Raw genomic sequence first — 21,126 nt, 5'->3', positions numbered from 1 at the left:
TTTCTCAGGAATTTCCAGGACTATTTGCAGCCATGCCAGACTTGCGTCTTTTCCCCACGGAGTACAGAGTGGGACTGGCTAACTCCTCCCAAACTCCTCCCAGCTTCGAAAAGCTGACGTCAGAATGGTGTGGCATCATGGGAGAAACTTAACTCGTTAAGTTCCAACCCCAACACCCTCCCTTGCCGCACCTTCTGACAAGACCCTTTTGAGTTCAACACCTTCCCTTTTGCCTTGTGTTCCTTCCCAGCATCTTTCCCAGGCACCTGTTGAACCCCTTCAACACTCCCAGAATCACACTGTGCGAACCAGGCCCACGCACTTGTCGCCTGGTATCTTTCCGGCGGAACGCCCTTCGTTGAGCGACTAGACCTTCTGGGCACAAGCTCAGATGTTTCCTCTGACTCACTGCCCTCAGGACCTGTGTCCTCAGCCTCACGGGATTCCCCCTCTGACTTAAAACGCTTTCGAACCCTCTCCATTACCCTCACCGGAGAACTGGGCTCGCTTTTGGGTGTTCTCTTAACCTGAGGAGAAATTACAGATACCTCCTCCTGTTCCTGACTTTGGTCAGTTACCTGATCGTCATCATCATCAGACTCAGTTTCTTCTTCCTCCCCCTCAGAATCTTCCTGTTCTGAATCAGAAAGACATTCTGAAAGAATATCACGCTTGGAAGCAGGTTTTGCCTTTTCATCTTGCTCATAGAACTCAGCGTGCTTGCTGATCAGTAACTTACTCTGATCACCTGATGGAAATGCAAACCTCCACGCATTCGCTGTTGGCTCATACCCACAGAAGATCATTTTCCGGAACTTGGATCCATCTGGCCCCTGCAACGCAGCAGGTACTGACACAGACGCACTTGACCCAAACATACGCAAAAAATGAATCTGGGGTTTCCTGCCATGCAACAGCCCAAACGGTGTGTCCCCTACCATGGAATTGTAGGTGCGATTCCAGGTGAAGCTCACATACTTGATTGCCTCCAGCCAAAACCTTGGAGGTAACCCAGAATCTTTCAGCAACACCTGTGCAGTTTTAACCAGAGCCTGACACTTCAGCTCTGCTTGCCCCCTCTGATTGGGTGAAGTCACTGTGTGACGTATCCCTTTCTTGCGAAAGTACTTCTGCAAAGCAGAACCTGTAAACTCAGCTCCCCTGTCACTTGTGACAGCTTGCACTTTGGTGGAAAACTTTACTTCCACCTCCTCAATCCAACGTTTGAGCAGCTGTGCTGCATCATCCTTGGATTTGAGACCGTGTGTCCAGGAATTCTGTGTAAAATTATCCTGCATCGAGAGCAGATACCTTGACCCTCCCAGACTTGGTTCTTTTACAGGACCCCACAAATCTACGTGAATTTGTTCAAAAGGCCTAGTGGTTGTCCTCTCAACTTTTGGATAACTGCATCCTTTTATCTTTGCCAGCTTGCAAGTTTCACAACTTACAGCATGTCCACATTCTAAAATCTCACACCCCTTAGAAACCTCCGGCAGCACCTGTAGTTCTTCTACTGAACTATGTGCCGTCCTAGCATGCCAAATGTGGACACATTCATCATGATTGGGAATTGTAGCACGCAGTGCTTGTGCTTTCTTAACCTTCCCATCACCCTCCAGAGACGTTTTAAGAATGAAGAGATCATTCTGCCCCTTTTTAACCTTGGCAAGCACCCTCCCTCCTTTGGAGATTGTGCACACATCATCCTGAAAACAAACCGTAAATCCCTTTTTCAGTAGATACGGCACAGATAAAAGACAGTGGTTCATCCCAGGAACGGTACAACACTCTAGCGTTTCCTGTAAAATACAAAAATGCAGATTTACAAAGTTAGTTAGATTTCCTTTCTGTCCATTTGCAAACAGTACAGATTTCCCGGCAGGAATTGCCGTGCAGTTCCACCTCTTAACAGCAGGTGTCTCTGGAATCAAATTGCGATTAGCTGCCGAGTCAATAACAAAACAAAACTTGGAATTTTCCACACGGCCGTCTTCGAACAAAGCCATGCTCGCTGCTATCTGATACGTCTCCTCACGTTGTTTTCCACGTCCTCCTCTTGCGTTCCCAGGCTGGCCTGCTCTCCCAGACTGGTTCCCATGGAAACCCGACTGATTTCCATGATAGGTGTCCTTGAAGCTTTCCTGTCCAGCTGCCCTCCCTTTCTGTGGGCAGTCTCTTTTGAGATGACTGTGAGATCCACACACGTAGCACCGACGAATGGCAAAAGCCTGAACAAAGCTCTCATCTTGCTTAGCCCCCCCCCCTTTTCCCGGAGGAGCTACCTGCACCAGACTTGCTCTCCCTGATGCGTCTTTCCTGTTCGTCGGCCAAGCGTCCTGTGACGTACGCCAAAGTCAGATCCTGCGGACTCATAGACTCCAGAGTTAGACATAAATTGTCATAACTTTTGTCCAGAGAGCTTAGCAAAATATAAACCTTCAATTCATCTGTAAAATTCACCTGCAACAGCCGCAGTTCATTAAACACAGAGAGCATCTCTGTAACATGTTGTCTTATGTCCCCACCTGGACGCAGCTTCATTTCAAACAAACGCCTGGTGGTGTGAATTTTAGCACCAGCCGTGGTCCTGTGGTGCACTCTTTCAAGAGCAGCATAAGCTTCATGCGCAGTTTCCAAACCCTCCACATGGGGCAGCTGTGAACCCTCCAAACTGAGCACTATAGCTCCCAGGGCCTTTTGGTTTTTTCTCTGCGAAGCATGCGCATCTGCAATTGCTGCTGCTGCAGCTCCGGCGGCTGGTTGAGGCAGTGGAGGCCTTAAGACCGCATCCCACAGACCCTTGGCTACCAGCCAGGCCTTCAGCTTTCTGCTCCATTCTCCCCAATTTTGGCCGTTTAACTTTTCGAAAGGCACGGAGAATGAATCATGGCCGTCCGCCATCTTCTGCCGTTCTCCCAAGGGGGCCCCAAGCTGTACTTACAATAACGTCAGCTCCACTGGCTTTTCTCCCTGGAGAAACGATACCTCAGCTCTGCGCAGTTCTCAGCAACCCAGGCACTTTTCTGTGTCTCGCAGCTTGTTTGTTTGCTTCTGCCTGCTCTTCCTGCCGTCTCTGCTCGACACCTCAGATTTTACAGCTCCCGGCAGTATCTTCCGTGACAGTTTTACAAGCGATGATTTATGGACCCATAACCTGTGACCTTTGGTTATTAGCCGTGACCCCCGCTAATTGATTTACGAACCTCGATTAGCGATTTATGGCTGCCGGGTCCGGCGCGCTTCCCTCAGCTGCGCCACTCCGTCACGACTCAGCAGAGCTTCCCACAGCGGTGTAAAACTGTCACGTTCCAGACAAACACACACAGCACCGGTTTGTCTATTTACAGCATTTATTCCAATATTTCTCAGGAATTTCCAGGACTATTTGCAGCCATGCCAGACTTGCGTCTTTTCCCCACGGAGTACAGAGTGGGACTGGCTAACTCCTCCCAAACTCCTCCCAGCTTCGAAAAGCTGACGTCAGAATGGTGTGGCATCATGGGAGAAACTTAACTCGTTAAGTTCCAACCCCAACAGAGAATGGGGGGGGGATTTTATTGTTCTCCCCCTCAAAAACAAGGTTCGTTCAAGGTGCGTTCAAGAGCAGGTCAGGGAACAGCGCAAAGGCTGCGTGCAGCCTTGCCGCTGCTCCCCGAGCTTGTGGGGCTGGCGGTGGGGGGAAGCGCTGCTTTCCCCCACCGCCAACCTCAAAGATGCCTGAAGCCTTTGGAGTGCAGCTGCACTCCAAAGGCTTAAGGCTTCAGGGGCATCCTTTGTAGCCTCCGTAGGGCGGCAGGGTGCCTTCACCCCGCCGCCCTGCGGAGGGTTTGCGCAGCCATCCCGAAGCTGGAACAGCGAGACAGAGGGCTGCACAGCGACCCCTCTTGCTCTCCAGGCTTCAGCGAAAGCCTACATTCGCCCCATAGGACACACACACTTTTCCCCTTCATTTTTGGAGGGGGAAAAGTGTGTCCTATAGAGCAAAAAATACGGTACATGAAGGCAGACAGAGGTTGATGGGGGCAGGGCCCCATTCGCTCCAGTGGACCAGCCTCCATTGTCAAAATACCACCATTTATGCCACCAGTAATTTAGCCAGCTAGCCTTGGTGATCATCTAATGTTTATTGGATGGATTTCCCCCCTAAATTGATTTTTGAATTCTGAATTTATTGTTATTCACGTTTTATACTGTATTTTATGCTGTTTTTTGTTGCATCAAGTAAGTGTTTTAAATTTGTTGTTAGCCGCTCTGAGCCTGGTTTTCTGAATCAGGAAGGGTGGGGCAGAAATAAAATATTATTATTATTATTATTATTATTATTATTATGCACTTACGTTCTTCAAGCAGGTTATGGTTTCTACACATAAGCAAAATGCATTCCACAACTAGGTGATGCTTATGTCATATATATATGTAATGGTCTGATAATCTTAAATATAACACAGGAAGCTTTGCTCGAGAAATGGATGTGTTTTAACATGAGGAGAGAAGGAAAACTGCAAGCACTCCCTTATTGAACCAAGAACTAGCTTCTGTGGTAACGTTTCTAGATCCACCTCCCTTACTTACTTCTTGCTGTGAGCCAATTCCTCTTGAAACTCATCCCATTCTCTCCACATGCGCGCGCGCGCACACACACACACACACACACAACACCTCCTACACCTTGCTTAGCACTCCAGAGGCTCATCGCCTGGCACCAATTAGATGGTGGTTTGACTTAAGTCTCCCAGGATACCTTAAGAACCACCTGACTCCTTACGCCCTTGCCCGATCTTGACATCTTCAGAGGAGCCCCTTGTTAGTGGTACCCCACGGCAGTGGCGTAGCGTGGGGGGTGCAGGGGGGACCGGCTGCACCGGGCGCAACATCTGGGGGTTAGGGTTAGGGGGCGCAAATCCACGGGTTAGGGGGCGCAAATTACTTGCCTTGCCCCGGGTGCTGACAACCCACGCTACCCCACTGTTGAGACCCACCCGAAGAAATCTGGTCCCAGTACTTTGTTGTGCCGGATACCAAATACTGCACAACGAAGGACATCTGTTTAATACCCATCTTGCCACACTTCCAACAAAGTGAGAGTGACCCCCCCCCACACACACACACAAAGGGATGTCCCAGACAGTTGATAGGTATGCGTCAGGGACCGTCTGGGTGTGTGATGTGGACCACCAACTGGGAACCCCTGGTCTACAGTATTCCAAGTGTGGTCGTACCACAGATTTGTGGAATGGCATTATGATGATAGCCACAGTTTTATTTTCCAATGCCTTTCCTAAGTTTGCTCGGGAGTCCTCGGAGAGCTACCTCGCGGGGAGGCCAAGGACAAAATGTCCGCATTCAGCGGGACTGACTGCTACCCTTCTCTGCCGCCCCCGCCGCCGGCTGGTTTGCTGCGCAAAGGAAAGACCCATTTGACTTGGTTTGGTTCGGGCCGGAGCCCCGCGGGGGCGGACGAGGACCTCATCCTGGCTTTCTGGAAGGCACCGTCCCTCCCCTTTCCTCGTGCGCCTCCGCCACGCACGGTCCTAGGGAAAGAACAATGGCCGCAAAGGGGGTGTCAGGACTAGCAAAGGAGGCATGTCATTGACCAGGGAGAGCCCGACGTAGATACCCGGCAAGGCCTGTCTGGGGGAAAGCAGCGGGAATTGCGGGGAGGCTGTTCGTGCGCTCCCTCCCGCATCCTAGCACTAGCCGTAAGAAGCGATAACGCGGGGAGAAGGTGGAGGCCGAGGGAGAGGCCCCAGGCGGGGCGGGGCGCCCCCGATAAAAAGGCCGCGCGCGCTCCGATGGCACCCGAGACTTTGAGCTGCCAAGATGGTGTTGACCGACGACGACAAGAGCCACGTGAAGCACATTTGGAGCGTGGTCCAGCCCCACGCCGGGGACATTGGCGCCGATGCCATCACCAGGTAAGTCCGCCCCGTCGGGCAGGGACCCTCTCCCGGGCAGTGGCGTAGCGTGGGGGTGCGGGGGGGCCGGCCGCACCGGGAGCAACATGGGGGGGGGTGCTCGCACTCGCAGCTCTCTGCCCCTAGGGCAGAGGGGGCGCAAATTACTTGCCTTGCCCCGGGTGCTGACAACCCACGCTACGCCACTGCCCCACGGCTCAGACATTCATGGCTTGTATCCACCAAGAGCCATGTCTGTGTTCAATATTCTGTGGAATTTCCTTCCCAGTTGAGGACAGACTTGGTGAACTTCCAGCACTTGGGGAAGATTTTTTAAATTTTCATTTCAGCAGTCATTTCCCGTAAGGTTCCCCCCGTCCCCGATTTCCTGATTATATTTTAACTGATTTTATTATTATATTGCATCCCTATTGTGCACTGTTTTATACAGTAAGATAAGGTACGCTAGTGACCAAAATTGTGGAAACCTTTTGGGGAAAGTGTATTTCTGAGGTCTGATGGCTCATAACACCACTTTTTTTTTTTTTTTTTTGGAGTAATACCATATATTGTGTATGGTATTGGAGTAATACCATATTTTTTTTTGAGTAATACCATATATATGCAAAGATAATTTAATGAAGAATTTAATGCAATAAAGTTTGTTCCATTATCTGTATTCTATCAAAAGATCTAGCCAAGTAACCAGAAAAAGGAAGCACAACTTGCTTAGGTTGATATGCAATAGCTTTCCTTCATTTGAATGTAGCCAGTGAGGATGGGCGTTTAGAGAGCCAATCAGGTGTTATGAGCCATCAAACCTCAGAAATACACTTTTCCCAAAAGGTTTCCACAATTCTGGCCGCTAGTGTATATAAAATAAATAAATAAAAGAGTGAGGTCATGACCAAGGTGAGATTTGAATCTGGGACATTTCTCCCACAAACACACACACATACCCTGCAACTTTTCTCCAATGTAAATAGGGATGTCTTCTTCTTGTTGTTGTTGCTGTTGCTGTTGTATTACTACTTATACCCCGTCCATCTGACTGGGTTCCTCCAGTCACTCTATAAAGAGCTGCCTTCGGATGGCTTGGGGGTCAGATAACTCTACACCCTCCAACATTTCTCCAATGAAAATAGGGACATCCTATGGAAAAGCGGGACATTCTGAGAGCAAATCAGAAACTGGGACAGCTTCTGTAAATCTGGGACTGTCCCTGGAAAACAGGGAGACTTGGCGGGTCTGCGGACACACGTGACAAAAGAACCTATGCTGTTGTCTCTCTTATTCTCCTCCCCATTTATTTCGCCCTCTCTATCCCACCACAGTACCCACAAATCCCAGTGGTAATTGTTCTTGTCTCTTGAACCTTGACTACAGATTCAGGCTCCACGCAGGTACTAGTAACCAAACAGGTTTATTAAGCAAGGTGATATACAGATTTTTGGCAGTGCTCTTTATACAAGCCTGCAGCAGATTCCTAGCTTAATGAAGATGGGGGAGAATCTGGAGGCAGGGCTGTATTTAAGGAAACAAAGCAGAGTTGGTTCACTATGCCCAAATACAGTTAGGGATAGATAGGTCTGCCCACTAAGATAAGGCAGCGTTTCTGTTCACGCGCAGATTCAAATGCAAACCAAATTGAATTTCTCCTCCGATCCCTAAGTACAACACACCTTTGTGTAGCTCTTGGGTAGATGCAGTATTAAATTGCCAAATGAAAAACGGTGTGTTTTTAAAAGCGTATATTGTGCTTACTTTTTATACCTTGTTAATAATAAGAAATAGAGGTGATCTCAAGGAGAAAGAGGAAGTTGGAGGAATGAGACTCCCAACCAGCCTTCCTTTTTCATTTTCCTCACTCTCCAAAAAGGTGAGGACTGCTTGGCTGTGCCTGCTTAATAAAATCTCTCTTCTGAGTCTGGGACTTCTGGGAGAGAAGGCTGGCTTGTCTGAGGAGGTTCAGGTATGGTTGGTTGGGCAGTGGAGGCTGACGCTTCTGGCAGAGATGGGGAGGAAAGGACTTCAGATCCAGTGGGCTGGGGAGAGGCGGGGGATATTTGTAGGGCTGGCTGTGGAGAAGTAGGCAGATAAGATCTCCTGCCAGCTGGCTTGGGATCCTCCAGCAGTTTCTTCAGGTCAGGAAACCAAGAAAAGAAGTCATCCGGTGAGGGAGCCTCAGAATTTTCTGGCGTGCTAGAAAACGCTTTCAGCAAGGGCCCCAAGATTTTGGGCAGGTCGGTAAACAAAAAGGAATCCTCGTCGACTGGCTTCCCTTCTTCAGCTGCCTCCTCCTCTTCAGCGGCTCTCTTGGCAACCAGCCTAATGAAGTTAAGAGCATCGTCGTCACTTGACATCATTTCCTCTGCCTCTTCCTCTTGCAGCTCCTCAGCAGCTCTCTTGACAATGAGACTGATAAAGTTAAGGGCATCATCGAGGTCAGTTGGGTCTACTACCCCTTCCAAAATGTTGGTTTCCGCTCGCCTGTTCTCCTTTGGAGACACTTCCACGTTACTCGCTCCCTCCTCATTGGCGTCTTCTTTCATGGTGTCTTTTGGGGACTCGGTTGCGCCTTCTTTGTCAAGTGAAACGGTCCCATCGTATTCCAGGGAGTCGTCACGGTCGGCCTCGTCATAATCCATTTTAGGCTCATTGTCATCAGGCTCGTTTTCATCCAGGGTCTCCTCCTTCTCAACAGTACCAGCCACTGATGGATTAGCCACGCTGAGGGATACAGGAGCGCTTGTTGCAGCAGTGCTTCGAAGGCTCATACATGTCACACCTGGGAAGGGACCACAAAGGGGAGAGATTGTGAAACGGTGAGCCTATAAACTGAGACACCCATGCTACATGCCCAAGCCCAATTTGTACATTAGGCAGGTTTTTTAGGGACATATGAGGAAACACCATCAGCCAAAGAACAAGCAAGCAATATACTCCCCAGAGATCTGCTCTGTACCACGTGATTTCTCTGAATATGCAGGTTCCTTTCCTCTTGCTTCATCTAAGGTGTTGCTCCTGTTGCTGCCTCAGGCAGCCGCCCACACACCAATGACTCCCAAGGGATTGAGAGTTTAAGTGCAGGCCTCACCCTATTTGTATGGCAAAGGACAGGTGACAATGTTTCCTTATCCATCTATCTTCGTATCGGTCCTGTGATCAGGTGTTGTTCCCATTTAACTCCTAAACAGACTCCTGTGTTGCAATATAGACAAGCTGAACAAAATAACACAACACGATGGCCAATAACAATGGCACTAAACACTATTTATAAAGGTAAAGGGACCCCTGACCACTAGGTCCAGTCGTGGTCGACTCTGGGGTTACGGAGCTCATCTCGCTTTATTGGCCAAGGGAGCCGGCGTACAGCTTCCGGGTCATGTGGCCAGCATGACGAAGCCGCTTCTGGCGAACCAGAGCAGCGCACAGAAACGCCGTTTACCTTCCTGCCGGAGTGGTACCTATTTATCTACTTGCACCGGTGTGCTTTCGAACTGCTAGGTGGGCAGGAGCTGGGACCGAGCAACGGGAGCTCACCCCCTCGCGGGGATTCAAAGCGCCGACCTTCCGATTGGCAAGCCCAAGCAGCACAGTGGTTTAACCCACAGCGCCACCCATGTCCCAAAAAAACACTATTTATAGGCTAATACAAATGATCAGAAATTGCAACCAAAGTCTCTAAATCTTCTTCACCACTCACGGTGGAATAATTCAGAAGTTCGGTAAATACAGAATCTGTCAACAAATATTGCGGGAACAGAGTTCCCGGATAACCAATCTGTTTCATTCAATGCTTCAGCCATTCTTGATCAATTCTTCATCAGCCAGACTTGTAACTACAGTATCTTATGACGACTGATCCAGAGCATATTTTCTACAGTGTTTATATTTACTTACAAGCTTGTTAAGAAATTGAACTGCATCCTTCTCATATTAATTCTTACAAGTCTGGCAGATGAATAATTGATCAAGACTGGCTGATGAAGCATTGAACGAAACAGATTGGTTATCCGGGAACTCTGTTCCGGTGATATTTGGTGACAGATATGTATTTATCGAACTTTTGAATTATTCCACCGCAACTGGTGAAGAAGATTTAGAGACTTTGGTTGCAATTTCTGATCATTTGTATTAGTCTATAAATAGTGTTTAGTGCCATTGTTATCGGCCATCATGTCGTGTTATTTTGTTCAGTTCCCATTTAACTGGCTGGACCACATACCAAGTCAGGCCACTGGTCCATCTCCGGTGTTCTGATATGGGGCTTTCGTGGTCCTACCTAGAGATGCTAAGGGATGAAGCTGGGGCTGTCTGCATGCAAAGCAGATGTTCTACACTGAGCTATCATCCTTCCAAAACGAAACAGGCCTGCAAGTCTTACATGCCGGTTCAGTAAATCTATAGCAGAGCTGGATTTGAATTGTGCTGTCTCTAAGTCCAAGCACAGTTATCCTGTGCATGAGTCCTTCTCATTGACTGATTTCTACATCCAGGAATATTTCGGGCTGTTTAGGAAAATAAACAGGGTTAAAAAGAACTTCCCAGTATGCTAAATCAAGTTGCCGTTGGCATTGTTTCCTCTGAGTAACAGCACTGCATAATCCCAGTGAAGTGGCTCTTAAGTGTTTCGCAGGTAGAAAATCAACAGGTACGGTTGCACCTCCTTGCCGGGAAAGTGACATCTGCTTAATATCTGCCTAAAATGTGGATACTAAAGGCACAGCTACTAGCAAAATCAGGCAGAAATTCAACCAGCTGAGAATTTCCCCATTCTCTCTCAGTGGTGAAGTTGAAGCTTAACCTGTTGGATTGGCCTGGCCCCAAAAGATTAAATGCACAGAAGCCCCTCCCAAAAATCAAGGTGACTTCTGACTTATCTTTAAATGGTAAGTGAGTTATTTGTTTATTTAAATATTTTACGTATCACACTTTCCTAATAATACCACACCATATAGAACTACAGTACAATAATAACAAAATCATCAATAAATACTGGTTGGTAATACAAAAGCCCTGACTGAACAACACCATTTGTTGTTTATTAAAGCTTTTTTTATTTGTAGCTTTATAACAAAAGACAAAACACATCCACCCACAAAACAGAACAAACCAAAATCCACAACTAAGAAATAGCAGTACAGTACTGTATAAACGAGCTTCTTTTCATTAAGATAGGTCTGCCATATGTCCGGGTTCTCCCAGACACATACAGGATTTTCACTGAATTGGTAAAATGCCCAGGAAAACCCGGACGTATGACAAGTAGGGCAGTATACTTTTAAGAGCCATGTAAACAGAGGCAAGTATAATTTCTGCCAAACTTCTACTGTCAAGGAGTTACGCAGGGCAGCAGAGCTCGCCTTGGCAAAGACGCAGACCCCTCGTAAAGGCCAGCCAAACCTCTTATTTATTCAGGTCTTAATAGAAGGAAGCACAGCCGTCAATAATTTTAATTGTTTGTCTCAAAACGATCCAGCTCCACCCTGAAACCAATTAAATTGTTTGTCACCTTCAGCACACCTTTGCTGGAATGCAGAATTCATAGCTGAGGGATGAAAGCTGCTATTGCTTCATATAGAAGGAATGGGGGGACCTGGGGTCCTCCAGGTGTGGCTAGACTCCAACTCCCATCAGCCCTAGAGCCAGCATGGCCAATGGTTAGCGATGATGAGAGTTTACTTTATTTGTCCACTGAAAATTTTCAATGAAATATATATATATATATATATATATATATATATATATATATATATATGGATGAGGAGGGTTTGAGAGCAACAGCACCGAGAGGTTCTCTGCTCATGAACTACAACATGCAAGAAAATAAGATGATTCAGAATGGGAGGCTTGCTTTATTATTATTATTTAAAGAAAACTCCCCATTTTTTTAATTCTTTAAAAAGATCATTTTGAAATGCTTGTTGAATAAATTTATACCCCATCTTCCCTTGCAAAGGAGCCCAAGGCAGAAAACAGAGGGTAAAGGAACCTAAATCCTGCCTTGCATTATACAACCTTCTCATCCAAGCAAAAATTAGCATATATTGAACCAGGCTGCAAGGGTTTACGGAGCATGTGAGAATCTGCAATAAGGATAGATTGATCAGCCTGCTTCAAGTCTGTGTCTGCTTCATGCGTGTTTCTTCAAAAGTCTGCTCCAATCAATTCCCACTCTAATCTTAAATTTTAAAATCTCCACAAAAATGCATTTTTATAGATGTAATCAAAATTGTATGTTGATACATATTTATTCCCAATACATGCATTTTTAAACATATTTTTATCCTGAACGACACATTTTAATGCATTCCCATGCATTGCTTGAGCTAAGAACTGAACTGCAATATTCAGAGAAGGGCAGAATTCAAAGGATAAGTACATTCCTATCCGTGTGCGAGTTCCTGGAAGCGCAGGTCAAGTCGGTTTGCATCATAACATGAGGAAATCAAGTTTCTCAAGCCCCCTACCTTGAAATCACTCTCATGGAGTTCAAGCTGTATGTGCCTATTTCTCGCGAGGGTCAAGCTCTGACAACGGGAGTTCTGCAGCTCTGCAGAAGAAGCCAAAATTCCACACAGTGTGGAATGACCAGCACTCTGCAATGTCAAAAGAAAACATCCCCTCCAAATATCCTAAGGCAATGAGTTAGATCATCATTAGGGAACACTACTGGTGGTCTTCCATGGACCAGAAACACAACTCACGCAATAGGCCCAACTTTTTGGAACTCCTTCCCATGAGAAATCAGACAGGTGCCGTCCCTGCTAAGTTTCAGGCCTGGCTAGGTTAAACAGACTTTGTTTCAAGAGGCCTCTGCACTATGAACATTGTTCTAATGTTTTGTATTTTCTGATGTTTTAAATTTTGTATCTTTTCTGTTTTGTTTTGGATATAGCTTTCTTAAATAAATACATCAGTGGGCTGTTGGACACGCACTCTGCACATGCTTGGCAAACCCTCACCGTGATCAACTCCCACCCGGAAACCTATGTCCCCACTGTGGAAGGACGTGTGGATCCAGAATTGGCCTCCACAGTCACTTACGGACTCACGGTGAAAACCATGTTTATGGAAGATACTCTTACTTGGCTACAAGTAATTGCTAAAGAAGACACTCTCTGCAACAAGGGTTGTCATATTCTTGTTGGCCCTTTGTTGTTGTTGTGTTCCTTTCTTAAGAAAATAATTTTAAAATATATATATCGTATTTTTCGCCCTATAGGACGCACTTTTCCCCCTCCAACAATGAAGGGGAAATGTGTGTGCGTCCTATGGGGCAAATGCAGGCTTTCGCTGAAGCCTGGAGACCAACCCCTCTCGCTCTCCAGGCTTCAGGAGAGCCCCAGTGCCAGCCCCACAAGCTCGGGGGACAGCGGGGAAGCGGAACGCCGCCATCCCGCTGTCTCCCGATGTGGTTTGGAGGCTGACGGCGGGGAGACGTGTGCTTCTCCCCGCCGCCAGCCCCGCAAGCTCGGGGACAGTGGGGAGGCGTAGCGCACCTTCCCGCTGTCCCCAGACCTGGTCTGAAGGCTGGCGGCAGGGAGAAGAGCGCTTCTCCCCACTGCCAGCCCCACAAGCTCCGGGGACAGCGGGGAGGCGTAGCGCGCCTTCCCGCCGTCCCCAGACCTGGTCTGAAGGCTGGCGGCGGGGAGAAGAGCACTTCTCCCTGCTGCCGGCCCCACATGCACCTGGGGGGGGGGGAATAATTTTTTTTTTCTTTATTTCCCCCTAAAAAAAACTAGGTGCGTCCTATGGGCCGGTGCGTCCTATGGGGCGAAAAATACGGTATATTCCTTTTTGGTGGGGATGATGAATAAGTGGATAAATTGGTGGAGATTTTTTCTTAAGCTTTGAAGGGAAGCATTTTTAACAAAAGCATGACGAGGAGATGCTAGGCTGAGCTAGTATTTGCTTGTAGGTACGCTTGTCATTTCAGGCATAAGCAGCGTTCACCCTGTGGCTGAGGGCTGTGATGTGAGCTTTCTTCTGATGTTGCAAATCAGCCAGAAATAATGCATCCAAGGCAGGCACTCCTAAATCCCCATTGACGTCAAAGAAAATGTTGCATATCCATTCTTGGCTCTTTTAGCAAAGTTGGTTTTTTATTTGGCTGGTTTCTGTCTTAGTCTAGTTAGAAATTATAACCAGTCATTTTAGCATGTGATGGCTAAGCAAAACAGGTTGATTTTATATAAGGATTATGGGTTGTACCCAATGTTAGCCATACTCGAGGCTTGATTATTGTAACTCGCTCTACGTGGGGCTGCCCTTGAGACTGACCCAGAAACTCCAGCGGGTGCAGAATGCCGCAGCGAGACTCCTTACAGGGTCCTCACTGCAGGATCACATTCACTGCACTGGTTCCCGGTGGAGTACAGGATCAGGTCTAAGGTGCTGGTTTTAACCTTTAAAGCCCTATACAGCCTAGGACCCTCATACCTACGGGACCGCCTCTCCTGGTATGTCCCACAGAGGACCTTACGGTCTTCAAATAAAAACATCTTGGAGGTCCCGGGCCACAGAGAGGTTAGGCTGGCCTCAACCAGAGCCAGGGCTTTTTCGGCCATGGCCCCGATCTGGTGGAACGCTCTGTCACAAGAGACTAGGGCCCTGCGGGACTTGACATCTTTCCGCAGGGCCTGCAAGACACAGCTGTTCCACCAGGCCTTTGGCCAAGGCACAGTTTTGTTGTGGTCCCAGAATGCTTCATATCAGAATTGCCACAAGACAGAACAGTGGGGAGGATGGGTGAATGCCTTGCCAACCTGTCATCTCTCATCCAGGAGGACTGTCCCTCTCGCCCACATCACTGTTTAAATTCAAATTAAGGGCTTCTGATCATAACAGCAGCAGAAGAAACTGAATCGAGTTCAGTAAAACCGTGGGCCAACGCTTACTTGGAATGTGTCAGAACTAGGAAGGCAGGAGCATTCCATTCTTCAGGAATCTTGATGTGAATGAACTTGATCTGCAACTCCCAGACTAATGTGAACATTGGAACACAGACACAATTTGGACTTTTCCCTTCTCTGTATTTTGCAGAACAGTTGCAGGCTTTTATAACTGTGTACACGCTGAGAAAATGCTTTCAAAAATACAGTGAAACCTCGGTTTTCAAACGTAATCCATTCCAGAAGACCGTTCGACTTCCGAAACGTTTGAAAACCGAGAGTCGATGTGCAATCGGCAAAATCCACGCAGCAGAAGCCGTTCTTCAGTGGTACCTCGGGTTAAGTACTTAATTCGTTCCGGAGGTCCATTCTTAACCTGAAACTGTTCTTAACCTGAAGCACCACTTTAGCTAATTTGGCCTCCTGCTGCCACTGTGCGATTTCTGTTTTCATCCTGAAGCAAAGTTCTTAACTCGAGGTACTATTTCTGGGTTAGCGGAGTCTGTAACCTGAAGCGTATGTAACCCGAAGTACCACCGTACTTCCGAGGTGCGTTTGAAAATGAAAGCAATTATTTCCAGGTTTACGGCATTCAGGTTCCAAATTGTTCAGCTTCCAAGATACTCAAAAACCGAGGTCCCACTGTAGATATTTAAAATTCAATTTTTCAAACAGACTGTAGATTAATGCAAAAATGGAAAGGGGTCCACATACCTAACTAACGCAGACAGGAAACAGAATGATCCGTTGATCCTTATTGCGTTTTTGTGAGTTTCCCACAGGCATCTGGCTGGGCACCGTGAGAACAGGATCCTGGCCTGACCTAGCTCTTATCCTTGATCACAACATAGGCTGAATGCCAGCATCTGAGCATCCCACAGAGTGTTGGTTGAATGGCAGCACCCATGTACCAAATTTGTAGTGCTCATAAAGACCCATAGCGAATGGTTCTTGAAGGAGGATTTGATAGTGTTTGAACATGGGTTACTAACATCTTGGCAGGCATTAAACTCGTTAAATGTCTTCAGCTTGGCCGCTCTCTTTCAAACTCGCCAACTTCAAAGGGGTAATTATGGGTTAGAACTAGAGATGGATGATACCTTGGGCACACTCAAGAAGCAATCTAGTTTCACCAGTCTAACAAACTCGCCTAGTACTTCTCCTCCTTTTTGGAGACAGAAACTCTGCAGGCCCAGAGCCATGCATGATATGCCAACTCAGACACAGGTAGATATGGTCCCACATGATGCAACTTCTTTGCTGAAGCTAAGAAGGTTGGGGTTAGGACAGTGCCTGAGTAGGAGACCACTTGGGACCTCTTTATGCACCCTCCAACACTACTCTAACAAAAATCAGGATGCATGTCTTTTGGTGCGGCGCTCTCGTGGGAGCCAGCACCACCTCACCCCTATAATAATAATGTTATTATTTATACCCTGCCTAGCTGGCTGGGTTTCCGCAGCCACTCTGGGCAGCTCCCAGCAGAACAGTAAAAACACAGTAAAACATCAGACATGAAAAACTTTCCTAAGCAGGGCTGCCTTCAGATGTCTTCTAAAAGTCAGATACAGTGGTACCTCAGGTTACATACGCTTCAGGTTACACACTCCGCTAACCCAGAAATAGTGCTTCAGGTTAAGAACTTTGCTTCAGGATAAGAACAGAAATCGGGCTCCGGCGGCGCAGCAGCAGCAGCAGCAGGAGGCCCCATTAGCTAAAGTGGTCTTCAGGTTAAGAACAGTTTCAGGTTAAGAACAGACCTGCGGAACAAATTAAGTACTTAACCTGAGGTACCACTGTAGTTGTTTTTTTCCTTGACATCTGGAGGGAGCGGGTTCCACAAGGAAAAGGACATACCGGGATCAAATTAGAAGTTGGGATGGCTTCTGTAATTCCATGAATGTCCCGAGCAAATGGGGATGGTTTGAGGGTATGGGTGCCATGGAAGAAAGATATAAATAAGCAATGGCAACCATGTTGACCGGCTGATTTGACAACAGCAGACGGGAAGCAGACAGCGGCCACAGAGATTTGGCACCTGCACATGTCCTCCTTGGGAGCGATACTTCCTGGTTGCTCAGCAGACTCTAGAAGGTCTGCCTGAGATCTTCTTCTGAATTCCACTCCCCCCGCCCCCCACATCAACCTCAGGGGGAACCTTTTCCACAGCACTTCCTAGAATTGTAGAGTTGGAAGGTACCACGAGGTCCAACTATATCCAACATTCTTTACAATCGGTATCGGCTCATCTCTAGATTCGGAGAAGTCTTGGGCAAGATGTACTAGGTGGGCTCACTTTAATATTGCCTGTTTTTGCTTCCCAGCTCCCACTGGGAAAGAGAGGCTGGTGTTCAGGGTCCTCATTCTTGCCAATGCTTGCATGCAAGGAGCGGGCAGGTGAAGAGGCATTGAAGAGGAGAGACTTCAGGAGTTGGCAGCAGGCCCTGTGCAGAGAAGTGGCCCTACCAAATGCCCAATAATACTGATGCTTGATGCGATCACTATTTACATTTCTTACAAATTTAATTCTTACGACAACCTTCTAGGTTGGGTCGAGGGATGGTGTCCCAAGCTATCCAGTGAGCATCATAATTGAACTTGGATATTAACCTCCCCTCCCTCCCTGTCCAGACGGAAGCAGCAACCCTCTGAACAGAGGCAGCGACTGGCCAAAGATCAGCCAGTGAGCCTCATGGCCGAGTGGAAATTTGAACCCTGGTCTTCCTGGTCTGGTGCTCTAACCACTATACCACACAACTGCATGACCTAGATCAGGGGTGGCCAGCTCCCAAGAGACTGCAATCTACTCACAGTTAAAAACTGGCAGTGATCAACCCCTTTTTTGGGGTTCGGGTCAAAGTTGTTGAGTTTTTTTCAGGGAGGAGGTAAAATGTTGAGCTTTTTTAAGGGGAGCCACAGTTGTTCAGCTTCTTTGGAGGGAGCCAATGATCTACCGCAGACATCCAATGATCTACCGGTAGATCACGATCTACCTGTTGGACATGCCTGACCTAGATGAAGTCAAGTACTTCTAACCCTCGCTGATTTCCATCTAAAGGTTAATAAGCATGTGTTTCTCTCTCTCTCATTTACATTGTTAAAATCCTTTTTCACCCATCTGGATGAGTTATGTAAATCTATTTTACACATTTGCTGCTTTAAAATAAAACATTTCTCTAACAAACAGGTATGCTGATTGCTTGCCCGGCCTCATGAAATAATGGCTACAATTCCTTCAGTCTCTCTCCAAACTGGGGGCCTAAGCTGTGGCTCTCAAAGATGCTGCTCAACTACAATTCCCCTTTACCCCTGACTATTGGGCCAGGCTGGCTGGCGCTGATGGGAATTGGGAGTCCAAAAATATTTAGGGAGCACAGTTTAGGCCCATCCCCTTGCTCTAAATTTGCAGGCAGTGGTGAATGAAGATCAGTATCAGCGTTTGAGTCTACTCAGCATTCCCTCCAGCATCCTAACCTGCCAGGACACAAGACCATTTTTTCCTAACATAGTTCTTATGCATTGTGGTGTCTAGTCATATATTTCAAACCAGCTACTAGGGTAACTCATAGACAGGCTCCATTTTTTTCCAGCCCAATCAAAGTAAATCCTACTTCTTTCCAGAAGAGAAAGCCATTGCAGGGCCCGACTTTGGTAATATGGCACTCTGAGCGAGGACAGCATTTCCATCTCTGCCGCCCCCCCCCCCCCCAATTCTTCTTTTCACAATAATTGCTTTGGGTACAGTTGCTTTTTATGGACATTATCAGCAGATACCCATATAAATACAGCGGTACCTCGGGTTACAGATGCTTCAGGTTACATACACTTCAGGTTACAGACTCCGCTAACCCAGAAAAAGTACCTCGAGTTAAGGACTTTGCTTCAGGATGAGAACAGAAATCGCTCATGGCGGCGTGGGGCAGCAGGAGGCCCCATTAGCTAAAGTGGTGCATCAGGTTAAGAACCATTTCAGGTTAAGAACGGACCTCCGGAACAAATTAAGTTCTTAACCTGAGGTACCACTGAATAGGATGATGATGATGATGATGATGATGATGATGATGATGATGATGAAATACCCCCTCCGTTCAGTGCCTTGTATGGGGGAAATCTCTGCCCAAAATCCACCACTGGCCATTGTTACGGTATTGTGGGGCTGGTGGCAGGAGGAACTGCGGAACTGCTCAACACTGTTTCCTTGTGACATTACTGGCTGTAGCACCATCTTTTGCGTGACTCAAAGGGCCTTTTTCTCCCCCATCCCACCCCCAACCTGGCTGGATCCCACATCATCCTGGGAAGCAAAACAAACCAGAGGAACAGTCTTTGTTGCTGGGAGCTAAAAGCAGTCAGAAAGCAGCTCTACTTTCTCCCATAATCTGTTACAGCAAAACCAAGAAAGGGTCTTAAAGGTAAAGGTAAAGGGACCCCTGACCATTAGGTCCAGTCGTGACTGACTCTGGGGTTGCGGTGCTCATCTCGCTTTATTGGCCGAGGGAGCCGGCGTACAGCTTCCGGATCATGTGGCCAGCATGACTAAGCCACTTCTGGCGAACCAGAGCAGCGCACGGAAAAGCTATTTACCTTCCCGCTGGAGCGGTACCTATTTATCTACTTGCACTTTGATGTGCTTTCGAACTGCTAGGTTGGCAGGAGCAGGGACGGAGCAACGGGAGCTCACCCTGTCGCGGGATTTGAACCGCCGACCTTCCGATCAGCAAGTCCTAGGCTCTGTGGTTTAACCCACAGCGCACCCGCGTCCCGGCAAGAAAGGGTCTTACGGCTCCTTAAAAGACTAACAACACGATCCTAACTGTGGAAATACTACTGAATCTTTGGTAAGTGGAGCTAGAATCGCAGCCCATTGGGTTTCACAAGCTCCTACACACTGCAATGAATGTGCTAATGTTTAAGGAGCCACAAAACTCTCCATAGTCCTGTTTTATTATGTTCCTTCCCACCCCCACCCCCTGGGACCACCCTGTCAGTTACCTACCTTGAAGAAGAAGAACCACTGCCAAGACGAAGGCAGATTTCACCCCCAGGGGCATCCTGCCCGAACTGAGCTTCATCCTTTTCTGTTTTGGCAAGTTCAGGACCCCGCTTCGTAAGTCAGGACCGGCTCCGCACAGAGAAAATTGCTCCAGACGTTCTCGAAAAGTGGGGGTGCCGCTTATATCCTTGCTAATGGGATGAAGGGCTGGGTTTCCCAGACAGCCAGGGCGTGGTGCGTTGCTATCACCTGCAAGGAAGCACCTTCCCTGGTGTTTCAACAGAGCAGACGCAATGTTTGGAGAGCATCATCCTACCGGGAATTTGGCAAGAGGCTACAGGAATGACGAAAGGAGCCTGGCCAATGGAATTGTTTGGGAATGGAATTATTGTGGAGCAGCAGCATGCATTGGCAAGAACGTTAAGGAGAGCTCAGCCGTGTCGAGCCCAGCCCTGGTTGGTCCAGCATCAAGTTCTCCAGCTGGCCAATCAGATGCCCATCGTAAGTCCACAAGCAGAGGCGGATTTAGGGGAGCCCACCAGTTTGGTCGGGACGCGGGTGGCACTGTGGGTTAAACCACAGAGCCTAGGACTTGCCAATAAGAAGGTTGGCGGTTCGAATCCCTGCGACGGGGTGAGCTCCCATTGCTCGGTCCCTGTTCCTGCCAACCTAGCAGTTCAGAAGCACATCAAAGTGCAAGTAGATAAATAGGTACTGCTCCTGCGGGAAGGTAAACGGCGTTTCCGTGCGCTGCTCTGGTTCGCCAGAAGTGGCTCAGTCATGCTGGCCACATGACCCGGAAGTTGTACGCCAGCTCCCTCGGCCAATAAAGCGAGATGAGCGCCGCAACCCCAGAGTCGGCCACGACTGGACCTAATGGTCAGGGGTCCCTTTACCTTTACTAACCAGTTTGGTCACTGGGGTGCCACAACTATTATGTAGAATGGAAGACAAGAGGCGAGGGGGGACCCAAATTTTGTTATTGCACAGGGCTCCACTGAAATTTGAGGGGGGGCCCGAGGGAGTACATAGGCATCATGGCTATTGGCCATCAATAGTTTTTGCCTTCATAAATTGACTCAACGCTTTAATCTGCAGAACCTGAAATTCTGTGAGTAACTCACAATGTCTGTTCTGCATTTGGTCATGCCTTTTGTGCGGGAGCATCTGCACTTTGGAACTCCCTGCCTAGTGACATTCATTAGGAAGGTGTCATCTTTGTATTCTTTTAGACACCAGCTGAAAAGCTTTCTATTTAGGTGGGCCCATCCAGACACAATATTTACGTGTTTTATTGTGTTTTGTTGTGTTATTATTTTAAAAGCATGCTTTATTATTG

The 21,126-nt window shown here is 47.7% G+C and overlaps 1 protein-coding gene and 1 long non-coding RNA gene across 2 annotated transcripts in view; both read right to left on the bottom strand.

Annotated features, from left to right (window-relative positions):
• The window catches only part of LOC310702233, a 42,823-nt gene that overhangs the window by 2,264 nt on the left and 19,433 nt on the right, over nucleotides 1-21,126 (bottom strand). The window lies entirely within an intron of this gene.
• Nucleotides 7,305-19,960, bottom strand: LOC310701831 (uncharacterized protein). Its single transcript, XM_083493264.1, has 2 exons — nucleotides 19,791-19,960; nucleotides 7,305-8,685 (listed from the first exon to the last, which is right to left on the bottom strand). Exons 1-2 carry the CDS (start codon nucleotides 19,864-19,866, stop codon nucleotides 7,802-7,804), a joined length of 960 nt encoding a protein of 319 aa, XP_083349390.1. The 5' UTR covers nucleotides 19,867-19,960; the 3' UTR covers nucleotides 7,305-7,801.

This window comes from Podarcis liolepis (assembly GCF_965112155.1).
Source record: "Podarcis liolepis genome assembly, chromosome: 2".
NCBI classification, from domain to species: Eukaryota; Metazoa; Chordata; class Lepidosauria; order Squamata; family Lacertidae; genus Podarcis; species Podarcis liolepis.
Note: the sequence above shows the minus strand (reverse complement) of the source record. Positions and strands in the feature narration are given on the sequence as shown.